Raw genomic sequence first — 22,139 nt, forward strand, 5'->3', positions numbered from 1 at the left:
TCATCTTTTCAAGAGACGACTTTGCCACACATACAACATGGTTGTATTTTAGAGTGCCGTTAGAGAGTATTGGGTGCGGTGTGGCAAAGTCTTTGACAACTTTTTGCCCACTTGAACAAGGTAGTCTCGTGATTTTGCTTCCCATACATTAAAACTACAATATTTTCAAAGTTAATTTTGAAATAATTATTTTTTTAATATTAAAAAAGATCCATCGACCTTAAGATAGTAACAAATGTCTTATCTACTTAAGCTACGTTGCAATTAGCCGAGTTATTGAATTTATTATTTATAACATCACATTTAACATCAATCACATGGATCAATTTAACCTTATCTTTAATTTATTTACTAAGATGTGCTACACTTCATCCACCTTTAAAAATATACTTCCAAAATTTTTAACAAAAAATGAGTACAAAATTAAAATAAGAAAACAAACAAACATATATCTACAAATAAAAGTGTATGAAACTTTCCAAAACGAGCATAGTTCAGCGGTAATTGGCATATACCTCCAACCGTATACGTACTCAAAAAAAGTGTATGAAACTTAAACTATAAATTCACAAAGTATATTTACGATTACAAGTCGTTATCATATTACAAACAATTTATGACTTATGTACTTGGTGCGATAAATGTCGATCAAGGTCGTCCTAATCAAGGTAAGCTGACTCGGAGAGCTAGTTTGAAATTCGACCTTAGTATGGAGATTGAGTTAGAATACAATATCCAACTCAAAAGCGAAGTGCCTTTTTTATTGATTGAGGTATTGGACAAAGAATCCAATCGACGATAGGCTCGAACATGCATGGTTTGGATAGGGAGCCCTTCATCTTACTTATGCCATCTTTAGGAAATATTTTCCAACAGTTTTCAAGGATTCAAGTAGTTTTGTGAGGTTTGGATGAGTTCAATTCAAGATTACAAACTTAAATCCAAATCCAAACCATATGGAGACTAATTAATTAACATCACGTATCCAGTTTTATAGGTAGGCATACCTAGGAGGCCAAATTGGTAGTTTAGCTTTATTTTTGCATGAAATTGATAATGGTATGTTCCGTTGAACTACAGGTGCACAGGTTCTCCAGAAAAAAGTAAAAAAGACCCAACAGTCTTATGATCAATTTGGCATTTTGAAAAAATCCGTTGATGGAAAGGTCCATTTCGAGGCCATGCGAACCAATCAGTGAACACCCCTACTGAACCACCTAAAATGGTATATCTAAAAATAAATACAAAGGCGCGCCATCCAAAAGGGTATACTTTACAACTAACCATTAACTTATTACTTCTTTTTTAAGGGACACTTAATTTTCTTCACTAATGGGCCTGGCGCTATGAAACACTACAGATTCCATCAAAGCCGAGAGGTAAAAAAAAGGCGAAGAAAAGAAACCACAGAAACCAAAGCAAGCAAATTACAGAACATAACAATAACTGAAAAAAAAAGTTACTAGACCCACACTTTAGACCAAGATCTAAACATGAAGCACTTGTACATCAAGAAGATGCATTTGCACTTGACAACTCCTTTAGGAACGCCACGACATCATCTGACGATCCAAGTAGATACCGAGCATTCGTCCGAGTTCGTCCAACAGCACAAGAGAAGTAGTTCTCGGCCTTGAGATCAAGCACATTCCATTGGATCTTCTCTGGAGATGGCTTACGACCGTTTGCACAGTTATGATTCGAATTTTTCTTCTCCGAATTCGACCGCGCCTTATTGTGAGGCGATCTCGACCCATTCCTATTTAGAGGAACTTTAATGGAAGATCTTCTCTCACCAGTTAACTTAAGTCCGTCGGTTCCTCTGGTTCTTGCCATTCCTATGGTATCCGATGGAAGCTCGGGCTCAAAGAAGGTGTAGACATCTTCATCCTGATGACACAAATGATTTAAATGAGTTTGAGGGCTAAAAAATACAATCCTGAACTAATAAATCCGGAGATGAATTTTTTCTATTGAAAAAAAATAAAGTTAAACTAATGTCTAATAAAAGTTACGTAGACTTATTTTTAAGACTTATAGGAAGAAAACTCAAACTCAAAGTTAAAAGAAGTCACCATCAAATAGCGAGCTCTTATTAGTTTAGTAAAATCAAGCTCCAAAAAACGAGAGACTCAAGTCCCAAGTCTTGTAGAACCACATCGTTTGAAACTAGATTAAATGAATGGATAAACGTAATGATCATTGATAATTTATCGGATTCAGTGATCTATAATTTGTAAGGACAAATGTTACCTTCCCAAGAAAGTGGCCGACACACAGGACATAGTCTATTGGAGTCGTCATGGACTTGCTGTGAACTATTTCTCCCAGTATTCGGTCAATTGCTGATCCCTAACCCAATGAAAGGAATGGCGCAGATAAGAGATCACGATTTTATTTGGTACAATGCCTAATGGTTATATCAAATCCAGGAAGGGGAACAAGGCTAACCTTGGTAACGCCAACCGCTCGGACCTCGACAGATCGGCTACCTTGAACAACATCAACTGATGCATTGGAAATTGGACCTGTCCACAGATGCTGCAACATATCCCTTGCTTGAAGCCTTCCAAACTCGACATCTACATCAGGTAATGAGAGAAAAAAGGGATGAAAAAGAGGCTATCATTTATGATACTAGCATTTAAGAGAAGGCGGTCGGTTCTCGCATCAAGTACCTGCATATTTGTAGTTCCAAACAAGCGAAGTTTCCCGGAGCTCAAAATGGGAACGGGGAGTTCTCTCTGTGAAGTACTCAAAAACATGCTGTAGGAAATAAAAAAGGGGGAAAGAAAAGAAGAACCCAAGATTAAAAGCTGCGGAGAATATTCTACTTCATTAATCGTTTTAATTTAAGCACCTTCACACTGTCGACCCATTCCATATTCAAATGCTCAGGCATTGTGGTCATCCAGTCTCCTCTTGTGAAGCGTAGAAACATCCCATTCTCCGCTGCCAACCACATGTCGTACTCTCCAAAGTTCTGCAAAAGCACTGGGTTAAGAAGCAGATGGATAGATAGGATAGGCCTGAAAAGAAGAAACATGAAGGCAGAAGAAGTACATCATCCAAGACAGTTCTGTCACTCCCACTGAGGATGACTACTGTCGTATTCGGGTCGTTGCAAATTGCTGTCAATGGTTCTTTCAGATCCGGGTGCAGCTTCAGTTCCATTTCTCTAATCTGATCGCCTCTTCTCTCGGGCGTGTCCACTGGTTCAGTTAGTGTTGCATTGAACCCCTGAACCAAGACCGCAAGAACGATGTTAAATCAGAATAGATTAAAGATGCAGTAGTCTATTTTCTAATTTCCCAACCAAGATGCTTAAAAAATATTTAGCAGAAGGCCAGAATTAGAATGCAGTCATTACGAAATCCAAGCAACGGATCTCTCTCTCAAGTTTGAATGAAATTCGTCTCTTTTCCTGCTAGCGCTTTATAATTTTGAAAATCTTTGTTTGATGTGGCAAAAATGTTTCCGCTCCAAAGTAAAAATCATGGACAGTTCAATACGTAGAAGATCATTAAAAAGGAAGCTACTGTATTCTTAGAAAAAAGGGGCGTGGCTCTTCCGGTCTCTAGACTAGAACACAGGTTGGCATACTTTTGGGATGACGTGAATTAAAAATACCATCAACGTTAAACCAACACTAATGTAAAATTACTGTGGTATCTAAACAGATTTTCGATCATTGATCTAAGTAGGCATATATGACTACTAGTAGGAAATGTTCATAAGATAATTTTAAATACTCCACAAACAAACATGGCTTACTAGTATAAGTAATCGATTGGTAGATTGCTCATAATGTTTGATTGCATTGTTGAATGGAAGTGGGGGTGGAGCTTGTCTTATCCTCAGTTCAGCTTCAACCACAGTATCATTGAGTTCACTGCAGAGAAATAACAAAAGTAGATATAGCACCATGTTCGTAAGAACTAAGACTAAGTTAGCATCATACTATATTTATTACCAACATTGATTTCTGATCTCTTTGTATAAGCCTCTACTACTAGCCAGGTTTCACAAGAGAACAATCAAGCATCTTGAATTAGCCTTTAGGATTTACATTGCAATGACAACCACAGATGCAGAATATTAGTTTGAGGGAGAACTCGTGAATATGACGATGAGATACATCATCTTTTGATGCTACATTATTGCCAATTATTATTGAATGCCTACAAATTACCATATCATCATAAACCAGATCAAAGTATTATATTATTGAGGTTAACACTAACCTTCTGTGCAAATATTTTCTACAACTCCAATCTCGAACATTAACGTATTTAACAAAAAAACCTAGTTCAACTTCGAGCTAATATTTTAGGTAAAAAGAATTACACAATTTACAAGTTTTTAGAATCCACAGAATTACCCATACTTAACAAATACTGAGATAACAACGGTCTAATACAGAGAAATCTAAATGGATACCTCACAAAAGTTTCTGCCCATTCCTGGGCAGTGTGTGTTGTCACATGGAGAAAATTGTGCCTATGGCGCTTTTCTCTTTCTTCAGCATCCATATTTAATGCTCGATCGATTGATTTTGCGACTTCTGTTATGTTCCAGGGGTTGACCAGAAGGGCTCCAGCACCCAGAGATTGTGCAGCGCCAGCAAACTTCAAAAAGCTTGAGAATTAGTAAAGAAAGGAACAATTCAAATTTGAAAAACTTACAATGTAGAATAGAAAGTACCAATACCTAAATGTATTACCAAAAAGAACATGGCAATCATATTGACCAGCAGAGTCTTTTAATTGTCATCTTATTGAATTCATGTAAGATCGTTTAAAGGAGAGAAGTATTCTATACCCAATTCACCATGTTTTAGCATATATTTATACATAATACTAGGGACTGTGAAAATAAACAACAATGACAGCTGATAATATTGCCACCAGGGAATTCCAGAATTACCTCGCTAAGAATTAAAACCCCTTTCTTTGCATCCTGGCAAGCAACAAACTCATAGCTGACAAGATTCATTCCATCCCTCAAAGATGTGACAAGTGCTACGTCTAAAGAGAGGCAAATAAAGAATTAGTAAAAATCAAATTAAAAACACAAATTTATCTGCACCATTATATGGCATCCCTTCAACACTTCTATGTTATACAGTGCCAATGAAAGAAGGCGACCTTGTGTTACAATCTATCTCAATATTTCAGAAGCAAATACGATAAAATGAAATAGTAGTTAACACAACCAGGAGAGCGACGTATTTTAACTTGCACTGAACAGCCTGCCTCAGATCAGTTTCAGTGTTCAGTTTTATTTCATATTCAACCAATAGTTTGGATTTATTCCAATCTATGAAAACTAGTCAGAACAGAACTGAATCAGCAGGCATCACAAGTCAGTTAGGACCTTGTGGTGTACCCCGTCTTATTTCAAGAGGAAAAGTCAAGATATTCAATTACCTCAAACTAATTACAAACTATCAAAGCACTGATGGGGTATATTATATACAAATGATAATACTATGAAATTAGCCACAATGACGGAGAAAAATGGAACCTAGAGATAAAATAGAAGTACCACAACTTCATCTTGGCATTTTTTCTAGAACTCAATAAATTAATAGAAACTTCCAAATACGTGCACTATGATCCATCCAAGGTGTATAAAATATATTAATGCTACTTTGATCCACAAGGTAAGGATTGAGTTTATCTTATACATAATACTTCTGAGACACTTTAAACCTTAATGAAACTATAAATATAACCTATTATTTAGTCTTACACAATTAAGGCACCCTTTCCCAAAATATCTCACTGCCATATGATTACAATATCAAATTTAAGTGAGTGCATCATATACATAATACCTAGGATCTTAGACACTCTTTAACATGTAGGGATCACCGGATCAGACCTACCCTTGATGAAGAGAATTAAAATATAACTATTATTTAATAAAGGCAATAAGAACTATCCCAGAAAATCTCAGTGCCAAATGATTTCAAGATCAACATTTGGTAAATGGAGAATGAAAACTAATACCAGTAACAGCATATAGAGCACATAATGCATGAAAATCAAGGGAGCGATCCTGCAGGAAAATAAAAACTTGTTTGAAGATGTTGCAATATTTCAATATGTATAGAAATTTGATTACAGCCACTACAATGACAAAAAGATGACTGAACATGATTTACTCAAAGAAAACATCTGAAGCTTTCTTAGGTACAACACATTTTAACCATAATAACAATAATGCTAACTTTATATTCAAGACACGAAGTAAAGAAACCAAGGACAAACCAGATGATGTATAGGCACAGTAGTCAAAGTTCCAAATCTCCCATTAATGCGTCCAACTATCTCATGAACCTGACTCGTAAGCTTTTGATCTGTGAGAACACAAGATAAGAGTTATAATTGACATTTGAAAATACAATGCCAGATGCGTAATACATTAAGCAAGTATATCTTTTATTTGTCTGAAATAATATCTGGATACACTAACAATACTGACATTTACATGGATATATTTAGTTTTAACTACATATCCATGATGTTCCAGAAATCTTCTTCTCTCCTCATTTATATATTAGCACATTACAAGGTAACTGACATTTTCACAGCCATGAAGTTCTATTTATGAGATTTTAGCAATCAGCAACACAATGGATGCCTCATAATATCTATAACTGGATCGGATGGTTGAAGTGAAAGGACCACTATAGTCTGAAAAACCAAATATTAATTGGCTCTAACAGCTTATTCAGCTCTAAAAAGGAGTAGCCTCTCTTAAATATATCAAGAATACAAGGCACTACTTGAGAACCACTCGGCCACTCTCCCCTTCCCGGGCGTGGATGCGGGTCGCGATTTCTGGTTAAGACAGGACGGATAACGTGGCAATCTAAGCATAGCCTAACTAGTTAAGGCATATATCACAGACCAAAAAGTAAAAAACTCAAATCCACACCCCCCACACATTGAACTCAAAAATATATCAACACTACAAAAGTTCATTAAAATAGTAAACTTGCAAAAACTTGCAGAGAAACAACCATACATTCTGGCACGTCTGTTCTTGTTGGCACTGCAATTTGCAGCAAAACAACTTTATCACGCCAAATAGGGTTTTCCTCCAAGAACTTTTCAAATGCTAATATCTTTTGAGGTATTCCCTTAATCATATCAAGCCGATCAACACCTAACATTACCTGCAATGTAAAAACAATTGCAAGATTCTGAATGACATCACACAGAATGGAGAGGAGGAGGAGGAGGGGGGCAAAGTTAAGGAGCTGCATAAAAAAGTTCATAAAAAAATTGAAATATCATATTTAGAATAAACAATTACCATCAAATTGCATTCTGAAATTAATGATTTATTGGATCTCTCACTCTCATTTAGTTTCTTATACATTCCCAATTTTAGTGGGAACAGGATGAGGATCAATTAGGTAGGTCAGTGATATCTTGGATTCAATGCTACATCAAAACTGCTCCCATATGGTATGCAGGCAAACAGTGACTTAGTCCAAAGATTTTTTATCAACACACATTAATGCATAAAATCTACTGTCAGTTATATTTTTGCATGACAAATGACAAAAGCACCCTGAGTTAAGAAAGAAATATACCTTCCGGCCTTTGAATCTTTCCTTCAACTCTTCAATATGTTCTTGGACTTCAGGGATCTTGAGAGCACGTACGAATCGATCTGAGTCTATACCAATAGGGAACTGAAAATTTAAATTTAAATTAAAAAAAGACAGGGCAAATTAGTGAGGACCCGAACCATTTAATTAATATCAAATCATTCCCAAAAGGACAAAAATAAGGGAGACATACTGCAGCAACTCGCGTTAGTTTTCCTTGATCCTCAACTCCTTCAGGTGTACCCTCGAGTCCAAGAATACGAGTACAAGCACTTACAAAATGACGAGCATAATCATATGTGTGGAAGCTACAAAATTATAGTAATCATAGGAAAAGAAAAATCGTTAGCATAACTTCATTACATAACTATAAAGGCATAAACATTTCAGCTGTTAAAAAGTCATTATGTAAGAGTAAATATGTAAACATTTTTTTACAAGGAACATTATCGTTATTTTTGGAAAAGATTAAAGGATGCAGATCTCTTTTGACATAATTCTCTAGATAGATATACAGGTGCAGAAGGTCACTAGGCATAGCTCTTTCTTTAGGCATCTAATTTTGACAAACCCCATCTTTTTATGGCAGACCAAAACAAGCACCCAAGAGATTGATGATCAGTAGTAATGAGGAGCTTACCCAACCAGATCAGCAGCAAGTACCGAGCGCAAAAGCTCTGATCGGGATGGAAGGGTCCTGTGGATTTCAGAAGAAGGAAAAGGTGTATGGAGAAACCAGCCGACTTTCATCTTGCTATTATGTTCTTTGAGACATTTTGGAAGAAACATAAGATGGTAATCATGGCACCACACAACATCACCCTCCTCATAGTGCTTGTTAACAACATCAGCAAACATTTGGTTTGCCTTCTTATATGCGGCAAACTGAGACTGAAAGCTACGGGTGGTGGCAAGACGATCTTCTTGAGGAAGTCCAAGGTAATGAAATAAAGGCCATAAAATGTTGTTACAATAACCATTGTAGTATTGATGAACAATCTCTTCATCAAGGAAAACAGGGATACACCTCTACAAGAAGCAAGCATTGAAAAATGAGGAACATCAATAATATTTTTTGAAAGGCATCAATAAAAACTGCAGGATTACATCTTTCTCTTCTCATCAATCACAAAAATGCTGTGGATACACGTACCTTTTCAGCCAAAGCTTCAGTCAGTGCCTTTTGTCCTACCTCGTCTGGCACATTTACACCAGCCCAACCAATCCATCTCGCTTCAAATTCCTTTACGCCTTTGAATAAATCCATCAAGCATACATCATATTCATATTTCAAAATTAAGAGAATGAAGAATAAAAGGTAAACTAAAAATTTGGTCTATGAACCTCAATTTAGTTCTTGTATTTTAAAAAGTTTCTAATAGATCCCAAATCCATAAACTTTTAATTTAATTCTGGGTTTAAAAGATCCATGCCATTATTATCATTATTATTTTTACTTTAATACTTAAGTAGTAATGGTGGCTATTTTAGTTAATGATTTATGGCGGGCTGGGCATTCAGTGGTGTAAGCATGCACAGTTTAACGAGAAAAAACCCTATTAAGCACAAATTTTGAAAGTTCAAGAACTTTATCAGAATCTTAAAAGCATATAAACCAAAAAAGATATATGCATGTCTCAATTATAACTTAAGAAAATTAAGAAAGCAAAAAAAACATTAATGAGCAAACAATACAATAAAAATAAGGCAATAAGGACCCCTTACCAAGAAGTGCACTCACTAGACCTCCAGCACTGATCTCCAGAGACCAAGAATCTTCACCTCTCCTAACTGCAGAGACAGGCAGCCTATTGGCCACAACCAACAATCGTTGTCGAGGAGGCTTCCCCTCTTGGTTTTCACATCCTTCGCCATAGGCCCTTGAGGCTATAGAAGCTTCCAGAAATTTAGAGGAAACTCCAGGGCTTTCTTCTTCTTTCAAACGAAGGTCATTTTCAATTAGTTCAGAAGAATCCTTACTGTACTCGTTTACCTCGTTCGAATATGAATCCTTACTGCTTTTTTTCCTTAGCTTTCTCTCTCGCAAGAGTCTTTCCACTCGACCTGGAATATGGTCTGAAATGTCTTTTGAATTACCGTTATACTTATTCCCAGGCATACGCTCACTTCAGAGCTACCACCTTCAAATATCAGTTTGAGAGCACTTCCGCCTTTTAGAACAGTCGCGCAGTGCGTCCTACAATTTATTAAGCATTTTGTTAACATTTACGAGAATAACACCCACAACAGGTACCATGATGAGTCTAAATCAAGTATGATACAAACTTTTAGTACGCTAACAAGTGGGAAGAAAAGACAAACAGCACCAACAGAATCAAAATTGACATGAGGAAAGAATCAAATATAAAAGATAAGGCTAGGAATTCGATCCACAGAACTGCACCAGTCAAATTAACAACAAAAGTAGAAATAAAACATGGGGTCTACCACAGTGTTCAGGATTTTAAACAGCCCTTGTAAGCAAACTCAAAATATTATCACCGACCTTCTCATGAAGACTTGTGATCAAAATAATGCGATATATTAAATAACAAAAAAAAAAAGTTTTTGAGTTCCGAGTCAGCGAAGGAAAAGAACAGAAGATCATGGTCACGACGCGTTTTACCCAAAAAACAGAAGAAAAAATAATCAAGTCTGAAAACTAAATAATCCTAGAAGATCAAGTGAAGAGGAGAGATCAAAACCTTGATACAAGATAAGAACAGTTTCTGAAACATAAAATGGTGGTCTTACCTATTATCGAACCAATATTAGTAATTACTGCAAGCAGGTTTCAACCATAACTCTATAACTGCACTGGCTTAGAGATATATAGAAAGTAGAGAGAGGAAGATAATTAAGTGAGAACAGAGGGAAAATCTCCAATATCCGTACGACCGATAACCATCACACTTAGAGACAAAGCGAGGAACAGCAGGATCCTCGTGTAAGCTTTATAGGATAATAAAGCCGTCCAGCCATGCAGGCAACGCAAAGGATTTATGTAAAGCAGAAAGCAAATAACTTTACAGGAATAAAAAAGATCACGAGGTGAACCAAAATAATATTAATAGTAAAAAATCCAAATCCCTAGAACACAAAATGCATTTTATTTTAAGTGACAAATGGGCAAGGTAAAATCTGGTAAAAAAGAATTACAAATTGTTGGTTCTCCTCCCTCAAGGACTGCACACCTCTCTGGGTGAAGTCCAACACAAATTCTTTCGGTTTCATTTTCGCAACATTCAATTCGCTTAGACAAATTATCGATGAAAAATGACTAACAGAAGCCTTGAAACAGGTATATATGAAAATGAGCTCACACTTAAAAAAAAGGAGTGACAAATGATTATGACCACCACAGTACAGATAAATCATCCAACGGATCTCAAATATTTTAGAGGCACTTCTTCCCAGAAGAAAAAGAGTAAATTTTCCTGAGGAGGGTGACGGCAATGAGCTCTGAGAAAAACCTAAATCTGCTGTACAGATCAATGCGAGACTGATATGAAAAACCCAGAATCTTATACTACTATATCCGTACCAAAAAGGGTCAATGACCAGTCCAATTATGTCATCAGTCTATCAATAAAACAGTATTGAGGTAAAAAAATTAAGGAGGGAAATACGAATGTCAATAATCAATGTGATCTGGACTCTTTATTTACTGATAGAGATGGAACTATCACCACACACTTGGGCAACATGCATGGCGCGGCGACAGCATATTATTGTCGTTTCTCGAATGGTCTGTAACAGTTCCATTCTTTACAAAAGAATATAATCAAATTGACTTTTGCAACCTCACCGCGGATTTGTGGGTTATTGCAACACGAAATTAAAAAGACTGAATTGAATTTAAATTACAACTTTATCTGCTCCTTTTAAGATTACGATTTGTGAAACATTTGCTCCGAAAACTTTTTTATCTTTCGAAAATATGTCCCCGGCGCCTTTTTTCGTCCCTCGGATTTGACAGATACAATTGACCGATACCTAGGGGCTACGTCACCATTTTTTTTCAATTGCTTTTGGATATATGCATATAGGACAGACCGCATCCTAAAGAATTCCTAAAAGGGTAAAATAACTTTAAAAATATTTCATGAATACCTAAGTTAGGTTTAATCGATTATATTTTTTTTATTTTTTTAGTTCCAGAATTTAAAATGTTACAAAATATTTAATAAGTATTTTAGTTTTGTGTTTAATAGCTGTATCATTGAATTGATCGATGTCTAAAGATTTTTTTTATCACATTTAAAATTTATTAGACACAAAATTGAAAGTTTAATCAAATATCTACTAGGCACAAAATTAAAAAAGTTTAAAAATTATCCACATCAACTTAACTTAGTAATAATTAGCACCAATCTCTAATCGTGAGAGGTAATGAATTCGAATCTCTCACTCCACTTATTGTACTAAAAATAATTTTTGAAATTCAAAAATTTATTAGATAATTTTAAAAATTTTATGGCCATTTTTCTTAATGAGATTGAAAGACAACTTTTATTGAGAAGAAATGAAAGAATAAAAGAAGACAATATATATATATAAAGGCAAAGTTTGCAAAAACAATAGAAAGTTTGGAAAAACAAGAGAGAAAGAAAGCCAAGAAGATCATTAAAAAAAATGAAAGAGGAATTCAATTAAAAAAAAATAGACACTACAAGATTTTTGGCAACTAAATTAATTTCATCGCAATAAAATCCTTTTAGCGACAAAATATAAAAGTAACTGTGACAAAATTCTATTTCAATTTAATTCAATTCAGAAAATTGTTAAACCTGTTATGTATGGTGACAAAATTTAATTTTTTTTTTATCGTCGAAGATGAAGTCTTTGACGACGATAAATATTGAACTTTGAAATCTAATATTAGTAAAATTAAGTCCCCAGTGACGCAAATCCAAAGAAAAACATTGAACTTAGCCAAGCTTTAAACCTCCCCCTCCTAACAACTTTCTTCATCACTGAAGACCCTCCTTTGCAAACTGAGCATAGTTTAATTGTATTTAAACAGTGAATCTCCTCCTTAAACTATTATAGAAAAAGACTCTCCTATTTTCTCCCAAACCCAAAAATTCCATATATGTATTATGGCAGAAAAAAAAATACCGGCCACAAATTTGTAATTTAACTTCAAGACAAAGCAATCTGGTAAATATTTGTTCGGGTAGACTATTCAAGATGACACTGCAACTGAAAATTATTAATATCCAGTACTTCTGCAATTACTTTTTATCTAAGATTCCCAAGTACCAAACGCAGAAACCAACGAAACAAATTGAAAAATACTATTCGGAACTTTCATATTATCTCCACAATCCACATAGGGCTAATAACCCCACACTTCGTTCTTATTCTGAAATCAATTTCTCGAAATGCTCAATATCCGGGTTTTCTATCCACGACAAAACACCGTTTTGTCCTTCAGATTAAAGATCTCTTTCCTTGACTTTTTATTTTATTTTTTACATTGCATGTCAATCTTGACTGCTAAAACCAGGCGAGGCAGCTAAATCAATGGGAATTAGAATTACCTTTATAAAGTTTAGATCCAGCGTCGGCACAGGAAAACAAAATTTAGGAGAAAAAAACGTTTGAATAATGAACCCACCAAATGGGATGTTTTTCTAATCTAATGAAACTGCATATAAACGTGCTTTAATCCATTTAAGTCAACATTACTGTGCTAGTTCTAGAAACGAAATGCTCACATACACTGCCACTCAAAAAGTGAAGGGCATGACCCACGGTGCATGCACAAAAATGCCCACTTTTTTATGGGATGAGCATGGGCCATGAGGCATGGGGCGTGACCCATGATGCAAATTAAATGGCCAAGGAAAATCAAAAAGTTAACCGCACGATCCACAGTACAATGGATAATGGGATGTGTTACCATTCGAAGTCCAAGAAAAAAAATTATATATATTCAAGAAGTCATCATGCTTCTTCAATCAAAAAGACAGACTTTACCATGTTTATCAATTAGTTTTGAGACTACTCTTAATTAATTTTGAGATAGAAACTTACAGATATTAAGATGACATCAGAGCCTAAAATGAACATCTAATTACCAAAAAAATAAAAAGGCATCCAACTAAAATTAGTAAGTTGAGATGTAATGAAAATATTAAGAGAATGAATAAGATGTGGTCGTCCTTTAATAACTACTGGATGTAAATTTAATATATCTGTCTGTCTCTAATAACATACAAGTCACACATAAATTTTCTTAATCTAATAGAGGATAGAGAGCATTACATCTAAGGGTGTAAAATCATTAGTTGTATTATTCTAGCTCTATCCAATATTTTCTTTGAAGTTGAACCTTATAGTATTTCTTGTTTCCAAACATGGAATTAATATTTACATATAAATAAAGTTGTTGGGCTTGTAAAGAGTGCAAACAAAATCCCACGTTGGTTAAAGGAAGAGAATGATCCCTGATACATAGATGATGACAATCTTTATCACTATATGAGACATTTTGGATGAAGCTAAAAGTAAAGTGAGTTTTATGCCCAAAACAAACCATTGGAGATAGTAACAAAAACTAAGGAGGGCGTTTGTTCTTGGAAAGAAAGTCTGAAATAAAATTTTGTGCTGCCGATTTTGGTAATCTCTCCATGGAATAAAAAAAAAAAATCATCCTTCGTTCGTGAAAAAAAATAAGGTTGGAAAGCACCCTCATCTTTCACCTACTTTTTCAGCAATATAAGTGAAAGGAACAGTATCAAATTTCAAGTCCAAATGAGAATATCATCAGAGCAAAAACAACTACGAAGCAAGCATATTTTTAATGAAGACAACACTTTGTTCGTCCAAGTAGGTCACAGTTGAGGAGCTTTTGAAATCAAATGCATTAAAAGTTTTCGTAGTTTTGACTTTGACAACAAAAAATTAATCACAGGCACCGAAAAGTGAAAGAAGTTGTCGTGAACCGAATCAATAATCATCACAATTTTTGAAAAAACCGAAACAACTCCGAAAGAAAATGATGGGCGCAGCCTCTAATTAAGCTTTAAAGAGAACATTTAGGTGAGCAACAAACTGTTGGCACCTGAAAAAGATATTTGCCCGAGGGAGACTAACAAACATGTGGGGCTAAACACTATGTTGGCAAGATTTTCAAATATTCTAAATTCTTAATGTTTGATGGAAGATACTTATCACAGGAACATGTTTCGGAACATGTTTTCGCAAAAGTATCAAAATGTATGATCAGATGCGTACATTTTTTCTTTTTTCAAAATATAAATATTAATAAGAACTCATAATAACGACGCTACACATCAATAATTGCAACAAATTAAAAACTGAGTGACGACATTGACATGATACCATGTCTTCCAAAAACGTGTTCGCACTTTATATTTCACTATTTCAATATAGTAATCCTCTTGAAACTGAATAAATATAATTAGAATGCATGCACTTGATTTCAAAAGCTCCTCAACTGTTCTCTCTCGTACGTGCATGTAAAAATTGACACAGGAAAACAAAACAAAACAAAAACTGTACTATTGAGGGGGGAAAAGGAATAAAATCCCAAAAGACCGAGGAGTAATCTGAGGGAAATGTTGAGAGGAATTAAGGGAATTGAAAGAGTATCTTCAACTATGAGACTGTGGAGGGATAAACGTATATTTTTCTGGGCAGAAAAATAATTCAAATCCCAGAACTAAGGAGGATACTAAGGGGAATATAATGTCTAGAGGAAGGAAATTAAATTCAAACAGTGCCTTTGGGACCATGTCTGCTGACTATGTATGAATGTGCAGTATACAGTATGCTTATGTGCAGAAAACCGGCCATCGCGTGTTCTACAAAACTGAAAATACAAAAGCATAATAAACATCAGAGGATCTTTCAAAATATCTATTTTGGAAGATAAAGAAGGCATATGGTCCTCCTTAGACCTTTTGGCAAAAGGCAGAGGCACGTGACTAATTTGACAATTGGCCTAAGAAATGCTTCAAAGACAGAAGTTGACCGAACAGACTGGCTTGCAGCCTTGTTTTTCACTGGTAAATGAAGGCAAGTGGAGTAGAATTATTGCTATTGTCAGTGGGTAATGGGAATCTAATAGTAGGAGAGCCCGTGAAATCCATACTGTAGAGAGAGAATTTGAAAGGAACCATAAATTTCGACATCCATTTCAAAGAACTTGCAGGGGCCCGAAATAAAAGATATTCTGACCTTCTGGCCTGGATGATGGTAACCATTTAGTCTGGTAAATATTCCTTGGACGGCCAGTAAAATCTTCTTCGAGGAGTATGGCAGGTGCGCTTCCAGATCACACCAGACTGAAACTGTAAAATCGCGACAATCCGTTTCTGTGCCCCTTTTGAGTCAAACCCTGGAAAGTGCACAACTGCTGGGACAATACCCACACCTCAGGCTAGTGTATGACGGGTAAAGGAAATTACCAAAGGAAATGCTTATAAAAATATCAGTCTCTTGTACTGTTCAGCAGGATATCTTTACTTCACATTTCAAACAAAGATTCTCCATGAGCACAGCTTTAAAGCATTTTTTCTTGCCTGATCTAATCCCGGGCTCTCATTTTGCCCAATTACCGGAGGTTTTAATTCAAAGTAGAGCCTCAAATTTCCAAATACTAGACTAGTATCATATCGGATTTGTTAAATTTCTGGTTACTCTTACTACAAAGGCCCCTCATGTTTAGGAAATTTAAAAGTAAAATTCTTAGTTGGCTCCAACGGGATTTTTTGCCTAATCAGTAGGACTCCAAACCAACCCACTTGTCCACATGGTCGTGATTAATAACGACCTTTCTGGTACTCTGGCAAATACACATATAATATTTTTTTTCTATATAATTTTCTTGACGCTGACTTCTCACACAGTCGCACCATCCAAAATGATATTTCTCGAGGGCTGAATCCCAGCCTGACGAATACGGAAAATTCCTTCAGGGGATCTTCAAAACAGAGTCCCCGCATTTTTTTTTCTAAGTTCAATCAATATAATAATTACTGAAATTAATTTCTCCCGAGGACGATGAACCAGCATCTTCGGAAATCGCGCCCTGATTTTTGGCGGTCCGTATTCTACAGAAGGTACGGTAACAAGAGATTCTGCGAGATTATTGTTTTTCCTTTACTTGAATTCTTCTTCCCCTCCCTCGTATTCTTGTTCCCTTGTCCCCGCTTAAATGTAGAGGATTTCAAGCAAAGAAATAGACAGTAATTGAGCATGGAAGTTAATAGACTTCTACTCTACGCATAGTTCGTATCTCCAACTCACAAAAAAAAAGCCTCAGTACACAAATTTCCAATTATGAAATCTAATTAATTCAATTTTTTATAGTAGCGAAAAAAATCAAAGCAAAATTCGGTTTGGCTTTTCATTGGTCGACCATAGCGTGCTCGAGAGGCACGTTGATTGACAGAAAACACTGCGGTATTAATCCTGGAAAAGTCTGACCCGTTACCTAATTTTCCGGACCTGCGAGAGTGTAATCCTGGTGGAACGCTAATGGTTTTCACGAGATGAACAAAAGGCGGGATTGCTTTTAGGCTAAGAAAAATGGCGGGAAAAAAAATTAAATGCGATTCTACCAACCATGTCCCCTAGGCGAAAATATAGGTCAATTAGCTAGTGCGACACAGCCCCCAAATTCAGAGAAAAGATTATGATTCATTACACGCTCAAAATGGCTAAGCAGAACCAAACTATTCCAAAAGCCGAAATACGTGAAAAGGAAATGCAGTCCACTAAGGAAAACGAAAAGCAAGATTCGCCGTCGGAATAAATACAGCACAAAACAAATACGAATATATATATATATATATATATATATTATCTCTCGGCGCGTTTCCTTTTTCCTTTTTCCAAACAGAAGTTGGAACTACGATCTAAAACTACTCACTAGTATCACAATCAATCAGTACAGTAGTATATCGCAGTTCACGTCTCCAAATTCGAGGAGAACCGAAAAACCTTCAAGTTGAAGAACAATCACACAGAAGAGGATAACGCGCGCACACATTCATGATTGAGACAACGAAGATTAAAACAACACTACACATACACGGTATTTACGAGTAGTACAGAGAAACGCCGACTAACCTGAAGGTGTATATAATCGTCGGAGGGCGGCAGTAATCTGGAGGTAGCTTCTTATCGGCGGCCGGAGAGTTTGAAGAGCTCCGTTGGCGCGATTTACAGAGAGGGAGAGAAGAAGACGAAGAAGAGGAGAGGGAATAATAGTGGTTGGAGTGAGAGTGAAAGCAGTAGTGAGAGATGGATTGTGCGGTAGAGGTACATATAAAAGAGCGACGGAATAGAGAGAGAGTATTTGGTTCCGTCAGGGGCTCGATCAGCTTTGATGGCGTCCAATCATATGGAGGGAATTTGTTCCCTTTTTTTCTTTTTTTTTTCCTTATTTAATTCTTTAGGGTTAAAAAACACATTATTGCTAAATAATTGAGTAAAATTAGTAAAATAGAAACCACATTTAATTTTTTTAAATATATCATTTTTTAAAATAAAAAATAGAGATATAATTTTAAAGTATCAACTTTACCCAAATGATATACATCTATAATATATATATATATATATATATATATATGTAATATATGTGACTATTGATATACATCCGATATATTGTTGATTTGAGTGTTTGATATATTTGTAATATGTGTGTGATTTACATATGATATACTACTAATATTAGTGTTTGGTGCAATATGGATGTGATATATATCTAATATACTACTGATATGAGTATACGATATACTACTGATATACTATTAATATAAGTGAAAATTTTTGCTAGATTTGAAAATTTTAAAAACATGTGACATATTTTGAAATACATAAAAGATTTTTGCTACCCATTGCAGTTTTCTTTTAAAATTTGTAACAGTTTCGGGCTCGTTTGATAACATTTATGTTTTTTGTTTTTGTTTCTTTATTTATAAAATTTGTAACAGTTTAGAGCTCGTTTGGTAACATTTATGTTTTTTGTTTTTGTTTCTTTATTTTTAATAAAGAAAAAAAATTGCATAGTCCAACTTCCATGAATTCAAATATGACAAAACATTTTTTTTTATGTTTTGGATTAAATTAGAAACAGGAACAAAAAAGAAGAAACTTGCTTGGGTTGTTTCTAAAATTTTTATACAATTTTGAAAGTGTTCCAAAAAATAGAGAAACAAAAAACATAGTTAGTAGCAAAATACTTAGATTTTTTAAGAAAATTGGAAACGAGAAATTAAACAAGAAACATGAACATTACCAAACGAGCCCTTCATCTCTACCGTAAAAAATCTCATCAAAATTAAGCGTCGATTTTTATCGTATAACAATTTAGTTTTTATAATTTATAAATACGTTTTGTTCTTCATTGGGGTTTATCAATCTACATATATAAGAAAATTAACAAAATTTTTTATGATAAGGACTAAATCATTACGACTTTTAAACTACAAATACTAAATTGTTATATATTAAAGTCCAAAGACTAAATTGTTATCAATTTGAAAGTGCGAGAAATAAATCGTTACCGACTAAAGTTTTAAAGACTAAATTGAAGTAGAGAAAAAAAATGCTTGTTAAACTTTTCTTTATTTATATTTTTGGTGGGAAATGGGAATGCTTAGGGGGAAATGAAGCATAAACTTTTTGAGAAATTATAACAATTATTACTACAATAATTGTATATCAATTTTGTAATTAATTATTAAATCTCTTCTCCAACCTAACCTAATTAGTATAGCTTAAGTGGTAGATACTATGCTTTGTTTTAACCAATTGTAGATTTTTTCTTCCTTATCAATTCTATAATCATATTTGATTAAATTGTATTTTTAATTTTTATTTTTAATCGGTGCATCAATTTTATCATATTGTCGCTAGTGTTAGTAAAGACAAATGAAAATATTATGAGACAAGTTGATTTGAAGATGTGCGACGCTTTGTAATGTAATGTATTTATTACAATAGTGTGTGGGTATGATAAGTCACATCCAGTGTGATTTTGGATAATATTGGTAAGACAAAGGACGTCAATCATAATTAATTATTTACATTGCAATAATCATTAGATATATATTACTCCCGTTGTGTGGAATAGTATCCCCTCAAATAACTTCTCATGTTATAATTTTGTCCTACCTCATCGTCAATGAACAGTTTGTCCATTTCAATTTTAAAAAATACACGGTAACAGAAAATTATTTTATAACAAATGTAATGACGAAAGCATAAATTTGAATATTGAAATGATTATTGCGAGGGTGAAGAGTGTTTTTAGCCCATTAAAAGTGTCATTAATTACGACATTCTCTACATTCCACAATAATATGATATTGTCTACTTTAAACATAAATCCTTAGTTTCACAAAAAAATTTTATTTTTTTTATATCTGTGAGTGTTTGGGCTTATGTGCACACCTCGACTAATCTCATAGAACAGCCGCACCTTACAATGTTTGGTACCCAAAAACACATAAGGATTAATTCTTTAAGGTAGCTGGTATCCATCTATCATGACCTTATCCGATCATAGCCCACTTGGATTAATGAACCACCCATGATGGCTATATTAATAGACATATTGTCTCTTTATTCCGCCAACTATCATTCAACGATATAAAAATATAATTTATCATGAAGTTACTACACTGGCATAAAAAACACACACACATACAACTTTCCCTCTCATTTGTTTTAACACAACATGCGTGAGGATAAGAATTTGAACTTGCGACCATTTAATCGGACATAGGTGTCTTTAACCGTTCAACTATACTCCAATTGGCACATATTTTCCTTCTATTATATTGAACAAAAGGGTAAAAAAGATAAATTAAACTAAACTTTATGAAAGAAGCATCCTCCTTTTAGTGAACCTATATTATCGAGGAAGTAATAAAATATTGGCATGGTTCTTATGAGCCACTAATTGGGTTCTCTACTTTGGTTTTTGACCTAAGATTATTAATGGCCTTAAAGGGAGCAACAAAATTGCAACTTTATGCCTTTATATTCCTTCTTTAATTAATTTCGTGGTCTAATGTCACGTGACCCTCTTTTTGCACCATAACAAAAAGTATATAATAAACTTTATTTTTTATTTATTTATCTCTTTTCCTAACTTTTATGCATATTCAAGTGTGCAATAACATTTGTTTTTTTGGGTGCCTTTACAAAAAGCATCCCACTACACCTTTTTTGCCCACCATCTTTCTACATACAAAAATGACATTAGCTGTTAAAATAATACATTTCGTTAATTAAGTGTGTGTTATGACTTGCATCAGTATGTAGATATTTTTTTATTGATATTTTTGCATATCTACAGGTTTCGATGTAAGGGTGGATCGATATTTCTATTGTATAGTAAAAATACCGATGAAATATAAAAAAAATGTCAATAAATTATCGCTAATGAGTAGACACGATGTTACTATATAAAAAGAAATTTTAATTTATCTAAAAAGTGTGAAGTAATTATTTGTTATTTTAAATATTTCTTAGAGATGTTTAGCTAAACGATCTAAAAAAATATGTATTTTTAAATATAGTGGAATATGAGTCTAAATCAAAATCAAATTTATAAGTGGAAAAATAAATTTATAACCATTTTTATAATACATAATAAATTTGTGCTATGTAATAAATTTTCCCTATTTTTTATGATTTTTTTTTTAATTTTTACAAAACGGCCCTTAGTTTAATTCAAAAAATTTCCTGAATCACATCTTACATCATATTTTAACGTGGTAGTCATAATAAGGGTTGAATTTCTCAATACATAAATTACAGCATTAGAAAAAATATAAACAACAAGTTTGGTGGATGAGCCACACTTATATATTACCATCCAAAAGATCGATGTCGTCATTTCATCTCTGTCTCCACAATAATCTAAAGAAAACAAAAAGAAAAGCAATCAAATTTGAAATTTTACAAGATTGGAGGCCATCTATTTTTATAAACAGCATAAAATACAATAAAAAGTTGAAAATTTCTCTCTATTTAAAGAGATTTTGTTCCTTTTTCTCAGCAGTGGATGTCTGCGAGGGAACGCGGTAGCTTTCTTGAAAAAAGAAAAAAAAAAAGAAAAAGAAAGAAAGAAATATATTAAATTAAATTTATAAAGTCAGATTGGGGGTGTCGTTTTATATTAATAACAGCTGCCGTTTTGCGCCCATCCCGCCTTTGTTGTGTTGTCATGCAAGATTCTCTCTCTCTTTCTGTGCGCCGTCCGAATTTTTAAGGTCCCCGTTTCATCTTCTAACATGTTCTCTTCTCTTCTTTTGTCGGTTTTATTTTCCAAAATACCAACCCTTCTATTTGTTGTATTCTACATTTTTGGATAAATTTATAATGTACGTACTCAATTTGTCTACATGAATTAGAAGGCTTCAAATAATATATCCCACAACTTGTGCACTCGAAAAAAGAACCGTTTCTCCCTTTGTAATCTCACACTATCAACTATTTTTTTAGTACATAATAGGGG

At 34.3% G+C, this 22,139-nt stretch overlaps 1 protein-coding gene across 3 annotated transcripts; it reads right to left on the reverse strand.

Annotated features, from left to right (window-relative positions):
- Window positions 1-1,269: 1,269 nt before the first annotated feature.
- Window positions 1,270-17,910, reverse strand: TPS1 (trehalose-6-phosphate synthase). Of its 3 annotated transcripts, none has more exons than XM_022279712.2 (18): window positions 17,735-17,910; window positions 9,353-9,824; window positions 8,781-8,878; window positions 8,268-8,656; window positions 7,821-7,935; window positions 7,610-7,711; window positions 7,036-7,186; window positions 6,276-6,364; window positions 6,015-6,063; window positions 4,927-5,027; window positions 4,441-4,628; window positions 3,775-3,892; window positions 3,064-3,240; window positions 2,861-2,983; window positions 2,679-2,766; window positions 2,452-2,582; window positions 2,254-2,352; window positions 1,270-1,890 (listed from the first exon to the last, which is right to left on the reverse strand). In XM_022279712.2, the coding sequence occupies exons 2-18, from the start codon at window positions 9,744-9,746 to the stop codon at window positions 1,510-1,512; spliced, it is 2,793 nt and encodes a 930-aa protein (XP_022135404.1). In that variant the 5' UTR covers window positions 9,747-9,824; window positions 17,735-17,910; the 3' UTR covers window positions 1,270-1,509. The 3 variants fall into 3 exon arrangements, with proteins under 3 accessions (XP_022135404.1, XP_022135412.1, XP_022135396.1); XM_022279720.2 differs by lacking the exon at window positions 17,735-17,910 and adding an exon at window positions 10,951-11,136; XM_022279704.2 differs by lacking the exon at window positions 17,735-17,910 and adding an exon at window positions 10,382-10,645.
- Window positions 17,911-22,139: the final 4,229 nt, after the last annotated feature.

The sequence above is a fragment of the Momordica charantia genome, assembly GCF_013281855.1.
Source record: "Momordica charantia cultivar OHB3-1 chromosome 11 unlocalized genomic scaffold, Mcharantia_2.0 BLBB01000011.1, whole genome shotgun sequence".
NCBI classification, from domain to species: Eukaryota; Viridiplantae; Streptophyta; class Magnoliopsida; order Cucurbitales; family Cucurbitaceae; genus Momordica; species Momordica charantia.

Coding starts and splice junctions, on each gene's coding strand:
- TPS1 (XM_022279712.2), bottom strand. CDS start 9,746: ATGCCTGGGAATAAGTATAACGGTAATTCAAAAGACATTTCAGACCAT. Junction 5,028..6,014: donor TGCTCTATATGCTGTTACTG/GTATTAGTTTTC, acceptor GCCTCTCTTTAG/ACGTAGCACTTGTCACATCT. Junction 2,984..3,063: donor ACAGAACTGTCTTGGATGAT/GTACTTCTTCTG, acceptor GTGCTTTTGCAG/AACTTTGGAGAGTACGACAT.